Raw genomic sequence first — 20,819 nt, forward strand, 5'->3', positions numbered from 1 at the left:
TTATAATAGATGAAATTAACTTGTTATGCATAAAATTATCGCGCAGCAGGTCAACTGTTCAATACTTATGTTATTTTTACATTCTCTATGTATATATAATTGATTTATCTACGTATTAAATGCATTTTTAAGCGAGAGCAAAGAAATGCGTGCACCTACGATGAATTCAGCTGCGAGCAGGACCTGTTGAAGCTTGTATAGCGCGAGACTTGTTCCGAGCGCGTTCATGGCGCTAATCGCACGAATTTCGAAATCGTGAAGTATTTTTTCTAATGAAAACCAAGGGCTCAAACTTTCTGGAAAACTTCTACATACCTTACACTTTGAGATTGCATATGTAGATATTGAAAATTAAAAAATTTGTCACTCAACTTTTGCAAAAGTATGCACGGAGTCCGAGTAGCCGAAAAAAAATTTTCCGGAATTTCCCGCTCGATCGGAAAATGCTTTAGAGATTTCGAACTGGTTTTACCATTTTACTAATGCTTTTAACTACAAGTAAAAAAATTTTTAAATAAAAATAATCATTATCGGCTGAGTTGCAGCGATTCGAACTCCAAAAATCATGAAAAATAATTTTGACCATTTTCGGCTTAAATGTCGATTTTGAAAACGTTCCCCCAATTTTAGGATAAAATAAATTTCATATTCAGATTCAGCATCCTCGAAAACATAAAGGTAGACTATTATTAGCGATTAGTTCTGATCTGGTCACTTCGTTTTCTAAGCGACTTTTGAGGGGTTTGCCGCTCTCCTAACTACAGGGGTTCGGGATTTACTACGAGCCATTCTTTTGCTTAGCCGGTAGGCGTGCTGAGGGAAGGTCGTCGATTTTGGATCCACGAATACGCGTGAACGACGACCGTAAGATAAGGTATTTTGTACTTCGGTCGCCATTCTGTTATACTCGCGTATCGATGTCAACTCGCTCTGACGTAGCTGAATTTGGATGTTTCGAAGGAGGTTTGCATGGAGCAGGTCTAATAACCTCTCCAAGGGTATTGTGGTTCCAGTCTATTGACAAGAGCCACCAGGTAGGATACGTAGTCTCGCATCAATTCGTCTTCGCCCTGGAATCGGTTCTGAGCTTCCTGTAACAGCCTTTGTTGCTGATGCGTTATTGTGCCGAACTATTCTTGGGCGCCGGCGACGAATTCGGCATAACTGAGCCACTGGTACTAATTTTTATCGTACCAGGTCCTCGCGTTACCGTCGTGGATCTCTGAAACGGAACAAAGTACTTCATCGTCCGTTAACCCTGCGCCCACGCGCAGGTCTTACAACCTTGACAGAAACGTGTCCACGATCCGTGCCCTACTACTCGCAAACCTCAATTTCCAACCGCCGACAATTTTTCAACATCACGGGTTATGGAGAGCTCTGAGGATAATTGAGGACCGGTGCCAGACGATCCACTTCGACTCCTCTGTCGAACAGATGCGGATCTCCCGTACTCCTCTGTAACCTCTTTACCTCCCTTTTTTGGAGGGTTCCCGATGGAGTGACGTCCTTTCTCCTGGGTACGGTTCTTGGAGGAGCCGGTGTGCTTCCCGGAATCCCAGAATCGTAGTGAAGGGTGAATGTATCCTGAAAGTCCACATTACGTCGGGAGCGCGGTTGAATCGAGTCACGTTGGGAATAACGGGCTGCATCGGTCATTTCATGCATTTCCTCTTTTAACCCTCGTATTCTTTAACGCATGTCCTGTGCCTTGCGCTCCGCACTCACCTGTATGCCCTGTAGAGTCTGAAGGGTTTCTAGGATGCGACCTACCAGCTTGCGGTTACGGTTGACTCCCTTCTTCAGGTACTCTATTTCCCGGAAGGCTTCACTCAAGGATAATTCTTCTTGAGGTTCCCTCCGGGTGCAGGATTCCAGCGACCTGAGATCCGGATTGCTCCGTCTCCTCTCCCTCTCCTCCTGTTCCTGGGTGTGGAGGACCTTCTGGATGATCTTATCCTGTTCTTGGCGGCTGGCTTCACCCTCCGAGTCCTCATCTAGGCAGGTGAATGACCTTAACATACTTGTCATGGATATTCCCTTCCTGTTGAAGAGTCTCAGGGGATGGTCACTGTTCTCTTCTGCGCTAAGGTTTTCCAACTCGTCACAGATTGTATCGAGCCACGATTGTCGGGTGCACCTCCTACACTCCGCCACCTCTTTACTGCGCGTAATCCCTTTGAAATCTGTGACGGTGTACTCTACCAGCAACCATCTCCCTAGCCTGGGCGCCTGCTGGATGACATTTCCAACCTTGCGTAGCTCTAGATCATCCAAGTACTCCTATCCTCAAGCTCTAATGCCCAATTGTCGATCTGGGCTGACAACAGAGCCATCTTGCCTCTGCACGGGTGTAGGATGCGGTCGAAGTTTAAAATTATCGGCCTAATCGACCACTATCGCTTTCTATCACCCAAGGTATAAGCGGTTTATACACTAATTTATGTATCTACCCTTAATGCCTTCTTTTTAAGGCGCAAACTCGCGAGATTATGAGCGCGTGCAATCTCCGCAAACTATCTAATAATAGTATAAGAAATATCCTACCTAAGGTCGGAGCCTGCTGTTTGCTTGCTCCTCCTGGCTAATATATCCTGGACTGCATGCTTGGGTCGCGCTCTCTGTTAATATCGTCGCTCAGGTGCTTCCGGCCCCCCTTTAACCACCAAACTGTGGCTTAAACGGGCTAGCATCTGAATACTTACAGCGATTTGAAATTACCCCGACCTACTAATTATTATCGCGTTCGGCCCTTTTTACAATAAATTTAACAATTTATAAGAAAAAAGGTCTGAGTGATACCCTTTTTCCCCTGCAGATGGCGCACCATCCACGATCTCGCACTACCACCCGCTCAAACCTTCCTAAGTGCTCGCGCAATCGTCTCTTTCTCTTATGCGTCGATTGCCTTCGACGCACAATCCTATTCGCAATAAATGGGTCTTAATACCAGTTGGGCACCATGTAACGGAGTGGATAACTAGTAAAATAGGAATTTATTAACGCATAAACTCCCACGATGTAGAGCTAACCGCCGCTCCGTTAAACACGTATAGTTATACGTGTATTCGCTTTTACGTTTGATACTTTCGTTTCAGTGTCTTCCTTCATACCGAGTTGAACTCACCTTAAGTCACTTGACTTGTGACACTCGATCTATTTTAGGTATGAGTGACCTAATGCTTGATTCTACTAATCCTCTAGACGAAATCGCATTAAGATTTAAGCCTTTATAGATATATTAGGCTAATAGGAAATGAAATGACGTAAACGGCGTATAAAATTAACAAAGTTTAATTAATAAAAAACTACAGCCTTTTATGAGCCGAAATACTAACGCACGCGAATAGGATTCACAATTATTAATTATAATTCTGTGAGAGAGAGAGAGAGAGAGAGAGAGAGAGAGAGAATTCGAAAATTGCCGTGAAATCTAACACTCGGCGCGAATACAACACATTACGCTTGCAATAGACAAAATACTGTCGGAAGTATTTTATAGCGCAATAATAAGGAAGTACACCTACCCTGTGGTGCAATTATGGTGATCAGCCGTAATTGTTGATGAGAATCAACGGTGCTCCTTTAATCAGCTGCGCTGCCTCTCTCAAAAAATATCTGCTGCTTTTGTCGTTGCCGATTTAGATGCTGTTTCGGATGCTACTGTTGAGATGTTTTCGCTGCTGCTGTGATACTACTGCTTTGATGCTGCTATCACCCACGCCCGCAAAGAATCCAGGAAACTTTCAATCACAAAATAACTGCGAAACACAATGCAAAACTAAATTCGATACTCTCGCGAAAGCAGCTGAGGCTTAACTGCCTATTTTCAAAATCCCGCGCGCCCTTTCTCTCTCTTAATCGTTCGAACTAACATCGTGAGTAGACGAATCGCGAACGGATCGATTGATCGAATCGAATACAGTTGCAATATATATATATATATATATATATATATATATATATATATGGTTACTTATTTATTCTACTTTCTGTATAACGCATTTCGTATTCTGGAATACGTATTAAAGTATTCTGGTTATACTAAAACCAAAATTTCAGTAGAAATTATGATGCTCTAGTATTATTATAAGACTCTTTATAAAGACGAACATCTTATCGTAATTAGCATTTAGAATTCTTATGTTAATACATAAAATTATTATTGAATTCACAGGTTGGATATTTTAATACTTCACTTGTACTCTTATCTGCTGTGTGTTCTTCAGTATATTTATAACAAGTTTCTAGGCTTCTGCATTTGATGATACTATGATTAAATTTTACACATTTTACATAAAGGTTTGTATTAATTATATCGAACCCTCGACAGTTCTTGTATTTAGTAAAAATTTTATTCTTTTTTTCTCTGATGTGTTTGTGTATTTGTGATATCACTTCTATTATTGCATTTATTGCTTTTAAATTATTGTATGAGTAATATGTGCTATTTCACAGTTGTCTTTTATGCCACTGAAATTTTGTTTCTTTAATATCTTATTCCAGTTTTTTTCATTTGTAAATATTTTTTCAATATTGATTATTTCCATTATTAAATTTTTATGTTTTCTTTCTATCTTTACATGTGTTATTAACTTTTTGCACAATATTTCTTCTACTCGTATTGTATCAATTCTTTCTTCATTTTTATACTTTATTATTATAGTGTTGATATTTTCGGTTATTACTATTTTTGTTTGTATTGTATCCTTAGTTAAGCAATGTCTTACTGCTGTTTCTAACTTAATAAGACTTAATAATAACCTTATAATAACTTAATAAGTGTTATGTGTTTTGTTGATTTTTATAATTGATGTATATTCATGGAGATCATGGGACAGCAGTCAGGATTCACCAAGTATCCTTCTTTTTTATATGTCTGTGGAATAGTAATATCTAAGTAAATCGCTACAAAACATATTAATGATTTAAATATAAAAATATTAATGTTTCAAACATTAATGGTTTTTATATAAAAATATTAATATTTCAAACATCTGACAAAAAGTTTCACGAAATTAGATGATAAAAACTTGTAAGAAGACATCGTAGAATCTATAATGTAAATTGAATATAGTGGATGTCAAATTCGAAAGACGTTTAAAAATAAAGCTTTCATAATAACAATCAATGACAAAAAGAAAGCAACATGCGAAAGCAACATTGAAACTAAGCCATACCGCTGGTTCGCAACTTGATTTCGCAAGAGAAAGAGAGAGAGTGAGAGAGAATACGAACAAAGATTGTCGAGAGAAGCGAGAGAAAGATTAAGGAAGTACATATAAACAGTAATAAGAAAATCGTGAAAAATGTGAAAGCACGCAGTGCAAAAGTTAGTATATATGCTTGTTGACTTCTTGCTCATCAATATTCATTTTTTCTCAAAAAAGCCTCACGTATTTTCCTCTTCTCTTTTCGCTTCTATATTACTCCCAGTGCGACATCTATGACAGAGAACATGGTATAACGAAATTCAAGGAGTTTTACTCGTACAAGCAAAGAATTATTATTTGTAATATGGAGTAGAAACTAACGTGCCCGTGTTTCATGACTAGGACTATTGACAGGATAAAAAATGTCATATATGGATTTCTACAATATTCAATAGATACTACATGTTTACAATTTATAAAACAGATATTATCTTACATGTATTATTAAGTAATTTTGTTTTACATACTTACAAAAGTTTCATTAGGTAGTAAACTTTCCGGTACAAGAGAAGGATCAGATACATCTAGAATGGAGATACCACCAGATGTGTCTTTGTAACAAATGTGACGATCACTTACCCATGTGCCATTGAAAAGTAATGGTGTCAATTTTCCGTATAAAACCTATGATATAGATGTAATTAGTTATTCAAATGTTTGGAATGGATTAGTATATAAGTATGAGTTAAAATGTTATGAAAATATAGAATTTTTAATCTATTCTATGACATTTTTTTTATTACATTTATCGAATTAAAAATAAAAATTTTTGTTAAAGTACAGTCAAGTCGTATTCATAATTATTAGAAATTGTTATTTGAATGTAAATAACTTTGACATCGATATTTCCAGAATAGTTCTGACAATTGTAGAATTGCATATTCAATCTCCTGTTCACACAGTTAAATAGCCGCAAAGGATATGAACTGGAAAAATTTTTGACTCTATGATTCAAAATCTAGGGACTTCAAGCTTCAATTTACTTCTTTTCAATTTTTCATATGATCATTTTTAACGAAGATATGGCTATTTGAAAAATCACTGAAAAATTGATTTTTATTTTGATTCCATAATTTTTTTTGCTAGTGAAAAAGGAGCAGATGATAATTCTCCTTTTTGTAACAAATAACATAAATATCAACAAGCGATCACACTTGTTAATTACGACGACAAGTGAGAATGAGAAAAAAAAAGCAAAGTTAAACACAAGCTAATAGCGATCGCGACGTAAACAAAACAAATAAAACGTTTGCGAAACAATCGATTTCCATCTACGTGATGTTTAGCGTTGTTACTACAAACAGTGATACTGATATAGTTTGACAGTTGTGCGACAGTCGCTATTTATGTTCGGTGAATCACCGAGTCCTCTTCATATTTGTGGTATCCGAAGAGCGACAATTATTAAAAGATTTATCTTTCGTTACCACAATATCTGAAAACAGCGAACTGCTGGCTGTGTTTTAGAAGTATAGTTGGAAATTTTTTGAATAATCAATAAAATGAAAACTACAGGGAATTGGTAGTCAATGTGCTGTAGAAAATTACAAAGAGTTCATAAGTTACAAGTTCTATTTTCTCGATTGAGATTTTAATAAGTTACTACAAAATCTTGGAGATTACATCGAGAATGACGTCATCGCAGGAGATGGAATACACATATGATATCTTACCAATACTAGACATTAAAAAGAGAGAACATAGACGACAGTAAGAGACGCAAACGGAATCCACTGCACATTTCATTTGTAGTTAAAATAATGGGGAAGAGCAGATTTTTTAAAGCCTTTTTCTTTATGCGTGTTTTAAAAATGAGCGAATTATTGGCTTAGTAACACATACACAGGATTTGGCCTGTACATCCATGATCCACTTGATGAAGTCTTTTGCTGTGATGCTGCTACTGTGATGCTGTTTGCTATCACTCGCGCACGTCCAAAAATCCAGGAAAACTTTGTAGCAAAACAGCGAAACAATGAGCAAAATGGCGGTACTCTCGCAAAAACAGCTCAGGCTTCACTGAACTTTTAAACTCTCGCGTGCCCTCTCTCTCAGTCGTTTGCTCTAGCGTCGCGAGTGTACCGAATCGCGAACAGATCAATTAATCGAATCGACTACCCTTGCAATTAAATTCTTTTATAACACGACGAAGCTTGTAACGAGGGCAGCGCCTTATTCGGCACTGACGTCACCAATTTATTAAGGGGAGAGTAAGAGAGGCACTTTCGCTCTTCAACAATTGGGGAACGAGAGGATAGGTCGAACGAATAAACAATTTTCCTTAATTAAAACACACAACTTAAATCTATTCAGACAAACAAATACGAAATCGGATATAATAAAAGTTTACATCACGCGCACATGAAAAGAAAGACTTAAACTAACGCGGGAGGATGAATTGCCTAGCGGCTAAATCGCCTTGACCATTCGAAAGAATACGTCGAAACCTCTCTACCGCATTACGATGAGCGTAGCCGGCAAGTGATCGCCTGGCTACCTATCGTTTCTACGCGGCCGCGCATCACCATGAGAGAGTGAAATACTGGGAGAGAGAGATAACCTGACCTTTGTCCTTGGCGATGAGCCGGCAACGGGGAGTTGACCTGGCCGCTGGCTGGACGTCTTCTTCGGCGTAGCCCGCGGTGAACCCACTGGAAGTCGTGCCGTGCACGGTGACGAGGGCGGCACTGAATGCCGTGCTGCAGGTGTTGCCACACGTAGCCTTGTCTCGCCCTGGTCTGGTCACTGCTGCACTTGTGTTTCTTTCTCTCTTTGCGCTGCTTTCCTTAACCTTTCTTTGGAAACTGATGCACACCTCTTGAGTAGTAAGAGAAGTAAAAGAGATAATAAGAAAAATGAAAAACAAAAAGGCGACAGCAGAAGATGGTATAGCGAATGAAGCGTGGATGGAAAGCACGGAAAGCTTGTTAAAAGATATGACAAAATGCTTAAACGGAATATGGAACGGAGAGGGATATCCGGAAGAATGGAGGAAGAGAATAATAGTACCAATATATAAGAAAGGGAGGAAAGAAGAAGTAGAAAACCATAGAAGAATAATGCTGATGGATACGGGATATAAAATATATGCGGAAATACTGAGAAAAAAGCTGGAAAGAGAACTAGAAGCTAAAGAAACGCTAAGCGATACGCAGATGGGATTCAGGAAGAAAAGAGGAACAATGGACGCAATATATGTATTAAAAAGAAAAATAGGGAAGGAAATAACGAAAAAAGGTAGAAAACTGTTTGTATTCTTTGCCGACATGAAGGCCGCGTTTGAGAAGATAAAGAGGAAGGAAATATGGAAAACAATGAAAGAGAAAGGGATAAATAGAAAAATTATGAAAAGAATAGAAGAAATATATAAAAAAACAGAGAGTAAGGTAAGATTTGAAGTAGAAATAATTGGGGAATTTGAGACTTACAAAGGTATAAGGCAAGGGTGTACTTTGAGCACCACGCTATTTAATCTTGCCTTCGCCGACCTGGAAGTCAAGATCAAACATGGGCAAGAAGGAGGGGTAGTGATAGGAAGGAAGAAAATATGGACATTAGGATATGCAGATGATATAGTGATGATGGCAATGAGTGAAAGTGGAATGAAAGCAATGCTGAAAAAATTAAAAAGGTACCTGGAAGAAAGGAGATCAGAGCTAAATGTAGGAAAATCAAAGATGATGAACTGCAGGATAGGAGGAGAAAGGGGAAAGGAAGAAGAATTCGAATGGGAAGGTGAGAAGATATAGATGGTTAAAGAGTATAATTACTTGGGATATGTGATAAATAGAAATAATGGAAATAAAAAGCAGATAAAGAAGGTAGAAGGGAAAATAAATATGGGACTCGGAAGATTAACCATTAACGACCAAAATGCTCAATTTTTTTGTCGATTTTCAACGCGTTTTTTTCGTTAGTCATACGCCTAAGAAATTTTTGCAAAAACGTATTTAGATGGGAAATTTAATGCTCCTTCAGAAACTTTTTTCAAAATTGCGATTGATTGCGTTATAAAAAAGTTATAGCCAATTAAACAATAAAAACCTGAAAAATTTTGCGAAAAATCAAGTTTGCGATTTTTTTTAGCAATGTTACCGCTAAAAAATCATTAAAAAAATTTGATTAGAGGTGATCACGACTATCAAAGTATCTCCAGGAATTTTTAAACCACTTCTTCCAACAAAATGGTGGCAAAATAAAAAAAAATCTATAAAAACATTTCTCATTTTTTATCTCGGAAATCATTAAGTTTAGATGAAAAATTCATTGGACAAGAAAGTCTTAGAATTAAACGAGAAATACGCCTGAATTTTTTCAGAATTTTTGGAGGCGATTTTTGAATTTTCGGAGAACACGGAAAATCCATTTTTTCAAAATCATCTCCAAAAATTCTGAAAAAATTCAGGCATATTCCTTGATAAATTCTAAGACTTTTTGTTCTATAAACTTTTCCTCTAAACTCAATAGTTTTCGTGATAAAAAACGTTCTACTCTTAGCATGACCCAGAGATAACGACGAGGACGTAGTAGAATTTTGTCTCCTTTGGGGTGCTTGATTTGAGTGAGTCCTCTTGCCTCTCACTTTTCGAGGTGCTTGATTTGAGTGAGTCCCCTTGCCTGCAATACGAATTTTTCAGTGTTTTTTTTTTAACATTCAACACAAATCGATAAATCACATTTTTCACAGATAATTCTCGTTCTTACGGGATAATAAGAATAAACTTTGAGTTTTGTTTGTTTAGACATATTGTGTTTCTCTTTTTTGCATTGTATCTGCGTCATGTAATTTTTAGCTATTGAAAGTGCAAAATCTTTTTTTCCAACCCTTTTTTTCTTATCATTGACAGCATTGAATAGTACAGTATCATTTACAATCGAAGCTTGAATTAGTCTTAAAAAAACTACCCACGTCCACTTTTTTGAACGAATACTCGGAAGTAAATTGTTACAATATTCGTCGTGGACATCATTGCCACCCATAAAACTGTTATAGACGATAATAGCCCTCGGAAAAGGTATTTCAACTTTTTTTCCTTCTTGCTTTATGTATCTCTTTACAAAGGATAATGGCCCCTGCAGCAGTAGAAATAATCGAAACTGGTTTTGAATCCATCACAATGATGTAATTTATACCACTGTTCTTATCGTGCTTCACGGCATACTCACCTCTTCAAACTTTTTTATTGAGAACATATTTATCTTTGACTCTATCTTCTCTAATAGTACCTGTACATTTTAGCCCAAGCTTCTTCAAATGCACAGCGTGATCTAAGCTTGTGAAATAATTATCAAAATAAAGATGGAACATAGATATTTTGCCCGGAGGTATAACACGAAAAAACTTTTCTAGTAAATTCATGAAAACGCGAGAACCTGATGCACACTTACTAAATTTACTTCCCGTTGTAGAATTTTTTCCGCAGTATAAGCCAAGACCTAATACAAAACCATCGGAAGTACAAAGACCTCAGAATTTGAGACCAAATCGTACGGGTTTTTCTCGAATGAATTGTTTTAGAACCGTTCTCGCATAAGACTTAGCCATCATTTCATCGATGGAAAGAGCAGTTCTCCACACACCGAACTTCATAATATTAATTTCAAATATGTTTAATAGTGAACGGACACGCCAAGCATAGTCAGTTGGATTTTTATCTTTCGTTTGTGAATATTTCAATTTTGATTTGATCTCTTCAAACTTTTACGTGACATAGCAGAAGAAACAACGTTACAGAAGATAAAAAGGGATCACGTGACCAGTCCCTTTGGGATTTCCTTTTGTTGAATGAAGTCAAAATGATTATTCCCACGAATGTATTTCAGTCTTTTAACTTTAAATCAAAATTATTTTCTTTGCAAGCATCTATAATATATTGCTTCATTTCAGTTGAGAAAAATGTTTCAAACAGTTCTACTGGCTCCATTTCTTGTATTTTATTTTTTACCGAGTACTTCAATAAAATTTTGTCTTTCAAATTATCATTATACTTTTTTCTCCTTCCATCCACTGGAGTTCATGCGTTCTTTCTAATTTAGTTTGAGTTTCAGTATATGTTTTACAAGCTTCTGTGTGCGTTATATTAGAAATTTCATCATCCGAATCAGTATCGAAATCTGATCCATCAGAACCAGAATTGTCAGGATTTGGAAGGGTAACTATATCATCGTAAGTCTTCTTTGAAGTATCAATTTCGTACATTTCATGGGAGCGAGTGGAACGTCTTTTACGTTTTTGCGACATGTTATATAAAATAATAAAAATACCTAATGAAAATAATTGCTACAGTTTTCAATGCTTCTTGCCAAACCTAGACTTTAGAAAGCGAAAATAATCTTTTCGATTCGACTTACTGTATGGTTTCAAAATAACAAGAGACTAGTAAGTAATAAAAATGAGCTCACATACAATTTTCTGAATTGCTTTTTAGATATTAGTATATGCTATACAAACTGCACTTGTATACATATAAAAAGGCAAAACATTATTATATTATTGTTGAATGGCTGTTCTTTATTCTGTATCAAAAATATTAACGCTACTAGGATTATAACCTAACTGACTTTTTATCTAGAAAACTATTGAGTTTAGAGGAAAAGTTTATAGAACAAAAAGTCTTAGAATTCATCAAGGAATATGCCTGAATTTTTTCAGAATTTTTGGAGATGATTTTGGAAAAATGGATTTTCCGTATTCTCCGAAAATTCAAAAATCGCCTCGGAAAATTCTGAAAAAATTCAGGCGTATTTCTCGTTCAATTCTAAGACTTTTTTGTTCAATAAACTTTTTATCTAAACTTAATGGTTTTCGAGATAAAAAATGAGAAATATTTTTTATAGATTTTTTTTTATTTTGCCACCATTTTGTTGGAAGAAGTTATTCAAAAATTCCACCAAAATTCCTGGAGATACTTTGATAGTCGTGATCACCGCTGATCATATTTGTTTGATGATTTTTTAGCGGTAACATTGCTAAAAAAAATCGCAAACTTGATATTTCGCAAAATTTTTCAGGTTTTTATTGTTTAATTGGCTATAACTTTTTTATAACGCAATCAATCGCAATTTTGAAAAAAGTTTCTGAAAGAGCATTAAATTTCCCATCTAAATACGTTTTTGCAAAAACTTCTTAGGCGTATGACTAACGAAAACAACGCGTTGAACATCGACAAAAAAATTGAGCATTTTGGTCGTTAATGGGTTAAGGGGGGCTAGGAGAAAAACTATTTAAAGAAAATTGGGAGCTAAGAATGAATTTGTTCGACACACTGGCAAAATGCGTGATTATGTATGAAGCAGAAATCTGGGGATGGAAGAGATATGAAGAAATAGAGAGATTACAACTAAAATACAGTGTGTATTGAGATTAGATAGAAACACGCCAAGTTACTTAATACGATTGGAAATAGGAAGACAAGAAATGAAAGAAACATCATTAGAAAGAGAAATGAGGTATGAAAACAAAATAAGAGAAAAAAAAGATGGCTCAATAAAAAAGAAGCATGGAGAGAATAAAGAAAAGGGAAAGAAATGAAAAAGATAAAAAGGGTAAGAAGGAGGAGAGAGAGGAAAGGCTAGAAAAAAGTCATTTATACAGAGAGAGAGAGACGAAATGGGAGAAGAGTTTTGGGAAGAAATAAGAGAAGAGCTAAAGAATAAAGAAGAAAATGAACTAGAAGAAAAGCTAGAAAAGTCAAGATACATAAACGAGTGGAAAGAACTGAAAGAACAAATGAAAAAGTACAAATTAAAGAAAATTCAAGGAGAGGGAAAAATAAAAGGCCTACAAATAAGGGAAAGGTTTAGGTTAGGTAATGAAACGAGAGGAAGCAGGTATTGGGAAAAAGAAGAAAATAAGAGATGCAGAATGTGTATGAAAGAGGAAGTAAATTGGAAGCACATAGTAGAAAAATGTGAAAAAAGCAAAAAGGATGGGGAAGAATAGGAGAAAATAATAATAGGAAGCAAAGAAAAGATAGCGTGGATGTCGGAGCTAAAATGGAAAAGAAGAAAAAACGAAGAGGAGATAGAAAAAGAAAAACAAGAAGATGAAATTTTAAGACCATAAAGACAGAAGGAAACAGAAGTCAGAGACGCAAGACTCGCAAACACATCTACATACGCAAACATACATACAAAACACACACACACACATGCAAACATACACATACACACACACACAAAACACAAGTACTAGTAACTACAAGCGAGAGGAAGCAGGTATTGGATGCAGGAGCAAAAATGAATAAGAAGAAGAATCGAAGAAGAGAAAGAAAAAGGAAAACAAAAAGATAAATTATAAGATACTAAAGAAAATAAGTGAGGTTGAGGAAAGGAAAGGCTGAGGGAGCAATAGGAAATGAGGAAATGGTATCAAAGCCCTAATAAGGAGAAAGACAGATGAAATAATTAGCAAGAAAGACAGCAGAAGCAAAATAATGGGAAAGGTGAAAAGGCAAAAGAAAGTAACAAAGGATGAAGTCGAAAAGAAAATAAGCAAGAAAGAGAAAAACAAGAGCGGAAAAGGCAGATCTCGGAGAGAGAGAGGTAGAGAAGATTAATCAACAGAAAAATGGGTAGAAAAGCTGAACAGATAGAAGCAGAAGACAGAGACGCAAGAGTTGCAGACACACCTACATACGTACACATATACACAAAACACACACACACACACGCATACACACACAAAACACATACATTATCAATTACACAAATTGGACACGAGGCACATTTGTAATATAAGAAATGAAAACCAAATGTAACATATAAGTTGTAAATAAATAAACTATATAACCAAAGCAAAGCCAGAGCTAAATGAAACAAAACCAAACCAATCCAAAGCCAAACCAACCTAAACCAATGATGAATCAAACCTAAACCACAATAACCAAATAATGTATGAGTCTAATAATATATGAACGAATTATATTTCACATCATATCTACTTTCATTATTGAATAAATTAAGATTACGAACTATTATAAAACATATTTTTTGTATCTTTCCGAAGAAAGCTTTACTTTCGCTTTGTATTCTATTTTTCAGTAACTCGAATATTTTACACATTTATGCTTCAATATTAATTTTTCAGTTCCATGAATCTAAATATGGAACCATGGATTTATCCTTTTATCTATCTATATGGTTCGCGTGGTTGACATCAGAATAATTTTCGCATAAATCAGCATTATCGGATTACACGTTTGAATTACACTAAATACAAAATAGCTAACAGAGAAAATGAATTCAAATCTTTTATAAGAGGACGCAGACTATATCAATAATGGGTAGTAGATAGTTACATAAAAATTGAAAAAGATTGAATTTAATACTGCAAAAACCATCAAAAAGAATTACGTGCTGATACATATAGAAGTTTACGTCATCATAGGATTAATCGTGCAAATGATCTAAATGGTTATGTAGGTAAGATTGTAATTCTACCTTTGTCGTTTAATGGATCTCTACGATATATGCAACAGTGCTACCAAGAATGCTATGGTTATTATAAATCATGCTATGGTTATTATAAATCAAACAGGAAAATCTGATATTTTTCTCATTATGACATGTAATGCCAATTGGCCTAAAATAACAGAAAATTCAATACTGGGACAATAGAATTTTCAATTAAAAAAAAATCGTTTACTTAAAATTGTTATCAAGAATAGTTTTTTTGGAAAAGTTGCATATTTCGTATAAGTCATTAAATTTCAGAAACGAAGATTGCCACATATGCATTTATGAATTACATTAAAATTGTAATACAAAATTACTGCACTGGACATTGTCGATAAATTTATATCAGCTGAAATACCAATAATTAAAATAAAACATCCACGTTTATTCGATATCACTATGAGAATTATGATTCATGTATCGTACGGAGATTGGTGCACGAAAGATGTAAAACGCTCTAAAAAATTTTCTAAATAATTTCAACAAAAAACTACTATGGATGAAAATGGTTTTCCACATTATCAACGAACAGATACAGGTATTCATTACGAATATTCCAATGGACATAACATAGATAATAGATATCTTGTACCACATTGTGCAAAATTACTACTGTTTCTCGATTGTTACATTAACGTAAAAACTGTATAAAGTATTTCGACTGCCAAATATTAATAAAAATATAAATACAATGAATACGATGTTACTACAGCGGTAATTGAATAAGCTGATAATGGTAGCATTACTGAATATGACGAATATCGTAATTTCATAGAAACACGTTATGTTGGTCCTATAGTTTTTTTCGAACGTTTCGCAAGAATTTCTTTCGCAGAATAGCACCGACTCACAACAAAACATTTGATTGACTGGCACCGAATAAAAATATTCGTGGTAAGCACCATAGACATATAAAAGATAGACTGCTGATACCAGGTTATGGAATTGTCCGCGAGAGTGAGAGAGATAGCAACAAATAGTGGGAAAATTCTGTTTCTTTGTAGTCGACGCTTATTGGCTGTTGCCGTGCATACGCCTACGCGCTCTTCGACTAGTGAATTTGAACTAAGATTCATAATAAAAATTAATTAATTTTATTAATATAACAAAAATCAATGTTACTGTTTTCCAAATAAAGGTAAGTGCTATAAATATAAGAAAATCACTTGAATTCCTGTATATTAGGGAAGATAGCGTTCATGCACATAAGAATTATACACATAATCATTGTACACAAAAAAATCCGTATTTTATTTCTTACACAAGGATAAATTGATTGTGCACCATAATTTCAATGAATAATCTATCTCGATAATATTATGCACACAATCGTGCACTGGATATTGTACATAATCAAAGGACATTGTAAATAATCAAAGGATACTGATGATTTTGCACAAAGAAATTATGCATTTACGTTGATTGATAGTGCACCAACAATATCTACCGATTTTTTGTAGAACACCCATCGTGCACACAGGATATTCATTAAATTTTATCTGAATATTTTTTAACAGAATTGTGCAAAATCATCAGTATCCTTTGACTATTTATTTTTTAAGGAGTGTAAGTACAATGTCCAGTGCACGACTGTGTCTCTTAATTATATTTGCCTTGACAATTGTGTGCATAATATTATCGAGATAGATTATTCATTGAAATTATGGTGCACAATCAATTTATCTTGTGTAAGCACTAAAATACGGATTTGTTTGTGTACAATGATTATGTGTATAATTTTTATGTGCATGAACGCTACCTTCCCGTATATTATTTGATTGTTCACATGCTAAACAATAACAATTACTGATTTAATTATTTACAATATTATAGGCAGTCTTTTAAATCCTTTGTACAGTTGTGTGTCGAAATTTTTATTCAAATCAGATATTGTCAAATTATTCTCGTCCATTATTCTTAGAGAATTATACTTGCACTTTAGATGGTGGTACGAGTACATTCTCTAAATTTGCACCACTGGAAAAACATATTTAATTAAGATATTTATGAAAAAATATTGATAATTCATTTTTATTGTTATTATACCATTTGGTTTTAGTGAATCTGACAGATATTTGTTTTTCTGGCACTCTGCACGAACGTACAGAAAGCATTTCTGCATCAGTAAAGATTTAGTATAATTCTTCTTTGCTATTGTTTGTCACACGTACGTTAATAATTTTGAATTCCGCATGGCAAATAAGCCCGAACAACGTCACGTCACAAATTATTTTAAGGGGGAAGGCTCGGAAAGCGTATTCGCTTCGTCGCGGAAAATTTACGAGGGCTTATGTCGTCCGGTAGTGTCGACAATCGCGATTTACCTAGTTACGAGAGAGACAGGTTGCACAAAGAAACTCATCATTTCGGACATTTATTTACACTTTATTAAAACAGCAATTTACATACGGCATTTGACGTGTGCGTCGGCCAAGTCCGGGCTAGTCCGTTCCGTGCGAATTAACGCACAGGAAACAGAACATCGCCTTACAACTTTTCCGTGAATTCCCGCGAGTGCGATGCGAATTTACGCACGCAGCCACTCGTCCACGTCCGGACGATACGATGCTCGAAGAGAGAGAAATCGAGACACGCACCGAGAAACGAAAAAGGGTACCTGACCTTAGAAGGGAACGCTGCTGTGGAAGTCCACGTCCGCTGGGCCAACTACGTCGTCCTCAAAAGGTGAAACTCTATGTGGATGCAGATGGTCCTCCTCTCCGATTCCGTTCATTCGGTGGCAATTAACTATTCATGCACTTCTTAGTCGCGAGGCTTAACTAGCTCGAAATTAGTTGCTGGTCACAGCCATACTGACGCCGCAATCTCGCGCTTTTCGCGACGTCTTACGCGCCCCTCCCTATAGGTACCCAATCGGCCGAGCGCCGCCGGCTACGCACACATATGCGACTCATGCCGGCGAAACTATTTCGCTCTCTCCTCCTCTGCTCCCTGCTCTCGCTCCATCCCTCCAACGCCAGGCATCTCCGCCGATCAGGAATCAAACCTGCAACAAAGCCACATCGTGCATCGAAACTCGGTTTTCATCAACCGAGACCGATGTGGCAGCGGCTCAGGGGAAGGCACGCGGAAGAGAGAGAGGGGCGAACAGGGCGAGCGAACTCAACGGTCGACTCGCCCGTCACACTTCCTCCCAAGTCCAACGATACCCCCGATCATCGGCGGACGACCACCTCGACCTCCCCAGTACCGCCGCCATCGGTCCCGGGCACTCAGAGGGACAGAAAATGGAAACAGAACAAAGGGTAATACTCGCACACGTCAATATCCAGACTCAACATTCACTCTAATTAAAATCAACCTTCACCACGACTCACCCAATTGCCTTAGTCGGTACCCTGGACATCGGGTGTGCTGGCGTGCAACGCAAAGCGTTGCAGCCACACCATCCTGATGTACTCGGCCGTGGTGGGGTGGTTAGGATCAACCGCCCCAGTCAGTCTACCCAACTCTTCGGCCTGCTCGTCCGTTCATAGCTCCGTAAACGTCAACCCCACCACCTCCGCTCAGGAATGAAGAGGCTCCTCCGAGGGACCAGGGGCAGGATCAGCCCTCTCCGCGTCATCGCCGGATCCCGGCGGAGTGCGCCGCAGGGTGACCTTGAAATCTCGCTGACGGAAACTTAAAGCCTGGTGTTCCTGCCGCGATTCCTCTCGCAGCCTTAAGATTGCGGCATCCGGGTCGGTCTTCTCAGCTTCTAGAGCTCGTTTTCTCTCTATCTGTTCTCGTCGTAGACGGCCACTACGCCGCTGCTTCTTCTTACGCGACTCGGCTGCAGTCCCGTCTTCAGCCTTTTCCCCATGAGTTTCTCTCCTTTCTTCACTCGGCGGTCGGGGTCCATCCACCTCCTTGGGTTATTGCTCGCCAGACGCCTCCGCGACACTATCGGCCCCCGCCTGAGCCCATAAATATCTGACGTAGGCGGCAGCGCATCGTACGCAGTGGGCGACCGTCACATCCAGGCGTCCACAATTCTGGCAGCAATTCCTCTGGCTCGGCGGCTCCGGGCACCTCGAGCGGCGATGCTGCCCAGTCCTGCAGTTAAAGCAGGTAAACGGCCTCACGTCCAACTCCCGATCGAACGGCACCGAGCTCAAGCCGGCCAGTAAAAATGCCCGTCAAGCGGCAAACCACCACGTCCTCTTCCCCGGCCCTCGCAGCCGGAGTTCCGACGGGAAAGATGTCCCACAATGGAGGCCGTGAGTTCCCCCCGACTCAATCAGCACCCTTTCCTTGCCTCGCCCAGGCTCGGGTCGGACAGCAGCGGGCAGGCGCGGAATCCCTGATGGAGGCGATCTCTCCTCAGTCGCCTCCCACGTCAAATGACGGTGATGGAGAAAAACTCCCAAAACCGGTTGGGCCTCGTCCGTCTCTCGGACCCACAGCCCAGCCCGGAACACCAGACGCGGGGGCTCGGCCACCGACACTCGACCGGTCAACTCGCCACCGGCGTCCCGTAGGCCGCGGAGGCGAAACACGCACTTCCCTGGAGCGACGGGGGCAGGACAGTACACGGGCTCGTCCAATCTCCAGCCGACGCGGGCGCCTCCCCAAGGCCATCGCCTCCGCGGACGCCTTGCCAAGGAAACGGTGCGAATTTACGCACAAATCCCCTGGTCTAGCGTCCTCGGTACGGTGGCGGCCGATCCCAGCCTCCATGCTACTCGTTAAGGGCCGTTCCTGCTCCTCCGCGTCGGCCTTAGTCAGAGGCGAGACCCAGTTGCTCGCCGAGAAATCCGGGCCCCTACTGTTCCTCTTCTTCCGACTGTTGCTGCTTCGCTGCTCCTCCGCGGTCCTCCTCCGCTCGTCCACGAAATATCCGGCAGGCGGGATGTTCGACGGCAGCCCCTGCCGGCGGAAGCTAAACCTCGGGTCCAGCCCCCGTCGGCGCAAGGGCACCCACTTCATGGGTTCATGGACGTGCCTCTCCGGTCGCACCACCGCCGTCGCCGCCGCCGTGTTCGTTCCAGTTCTCGGAGCCGGCTCCCCCGCCAACTACAGCCACCCGTTGGTGAAACCCATTTTCCGGGGCCGGTCCGCCGCTGCCGCCGATGGTAGGCCAGGCAGGTCCGCAGAGCCTCCGGGGCTCGACGGACGTGCGAATTCACGCACAGGCGTCTCGCCCCCCAGCTCCTGCGGCTGCACCGGAGGACTCCTTAGCAGGAGCTCCTCCAGCTCCTTCTCCGCCGCGTTTCTGTCGACAATCAGGCCGGCCACCTCTCCTCGCTCGGTACCCGGTTTCTCCCCGGGAAGTCCCGGACCCACGTTCAGGACACGATAGGCCGAGAGTTCCCGAGTTTCTCGGGTCCTGGGAGCCACCTCTCCGGGCGTGCGCCCCAAGTCGCACGGATCCGGGAGCACCTTCCTCCGTCACCCTCCGTGGGACTGCCAAGCGGTTGCTCGGGCAGAACCAAAGGTAATGAGGGCTCGGCCACGCTTACCTCCGTTTTCTGGGGTTCCGGGGCCGTTGTCTCGTCCCGTCCCGGAGAAGGCTCGCTTCCGACGCCTATCTTGGCAGTCAGAGCAGCCAACTCCGTGATTTCATTCTCCATCTGTAAATTTAAGGTTCATTAGTTATTTGGTCTTCCCCCTTCAAAATATCAATAAAAAAAAAAGAAAAAAAATACAATCCAACCCGTCCACTTCATTACCCGACGACGGTCAGTCGCCGTTCGTTGCCCACACCGCGCGGCGCAACGTAACGCTTCAAGTCCTTCACATGGACCGTTGGTATCCGATAATTGTTATCAGTCTCCAACTCGTATATTACGTTCGAGACTTCCTTACTATCTTGTACGGTCCTGTATATTGGGGTCTAGCTTCGCATTCCTTCCCCTCGCAGCACACGACAACGAGTAGTTCTTCCGCCAAACTAAATCACCTACACTAAACACTACGTCTCTTCGCCTCTTGTCATACTCTCTCTTCTGCCTTTCCTGCGCTTTCTCGATATGACATCCCATCAAGTCTCGCAAAGCATTGAGTCTTTCCAATCGGTCCTGCCAGATCTCGGGTTTGATCCTCATCACGGGAGAACGCCGCTCTACTTCCCTCCTTAAGCTTTTCACCGGCCGAGGATTCCGACCGAAATTCAGGAATGCCGGCGTAACCCTTGTGTGATGTTCGTAT

At 39.5% G+C, this 20,819-nt stretch overlaps 1 protein-coding gene across 10 annotated transcripts in view; it reads right to left on the reverse strand.

Annotated features, from left to right (window-relative positions):
* Positions 1–20,819, reverse strand: part of LOC131669021 (inactive dipeptidyl peptidase 10) — a 1,674,792-nt gene that overhangs the window by 1,393,389 nt on the left and 260,584 nt on the right. For all 10 annotated transcript variants that reach the window (XM_058943594.1, XM_058943586.1, XM_058943627.1 and 7 more), the window contains one exon: positions 5,685–5,837. In XM_058943594.1, coding sequence (XP_058799577.1) covers positions 5,685–5,837 — 153 coding nt within the window. The remainder of the gene's footprint in view (positions 1–5,684; positions 5,838–20,819) is intronic.

The sequence above is a fragment of the Phymastichus coffea genome, unplaced genomic scaffold (assembly GCF_024137745.1).
Source record: "Phymastichus coffea isolate CEN01 unplaced genomic scaffold, Cenicafe_Pcof_1.1 PCOF00007, whole genome shotgun sequence".
NCBI lineage: Eukaryota > Metazoa > Arthropoda > Insecta > Hymenoptera > Eulophidae > Phymastichus > Phymastichus coffea.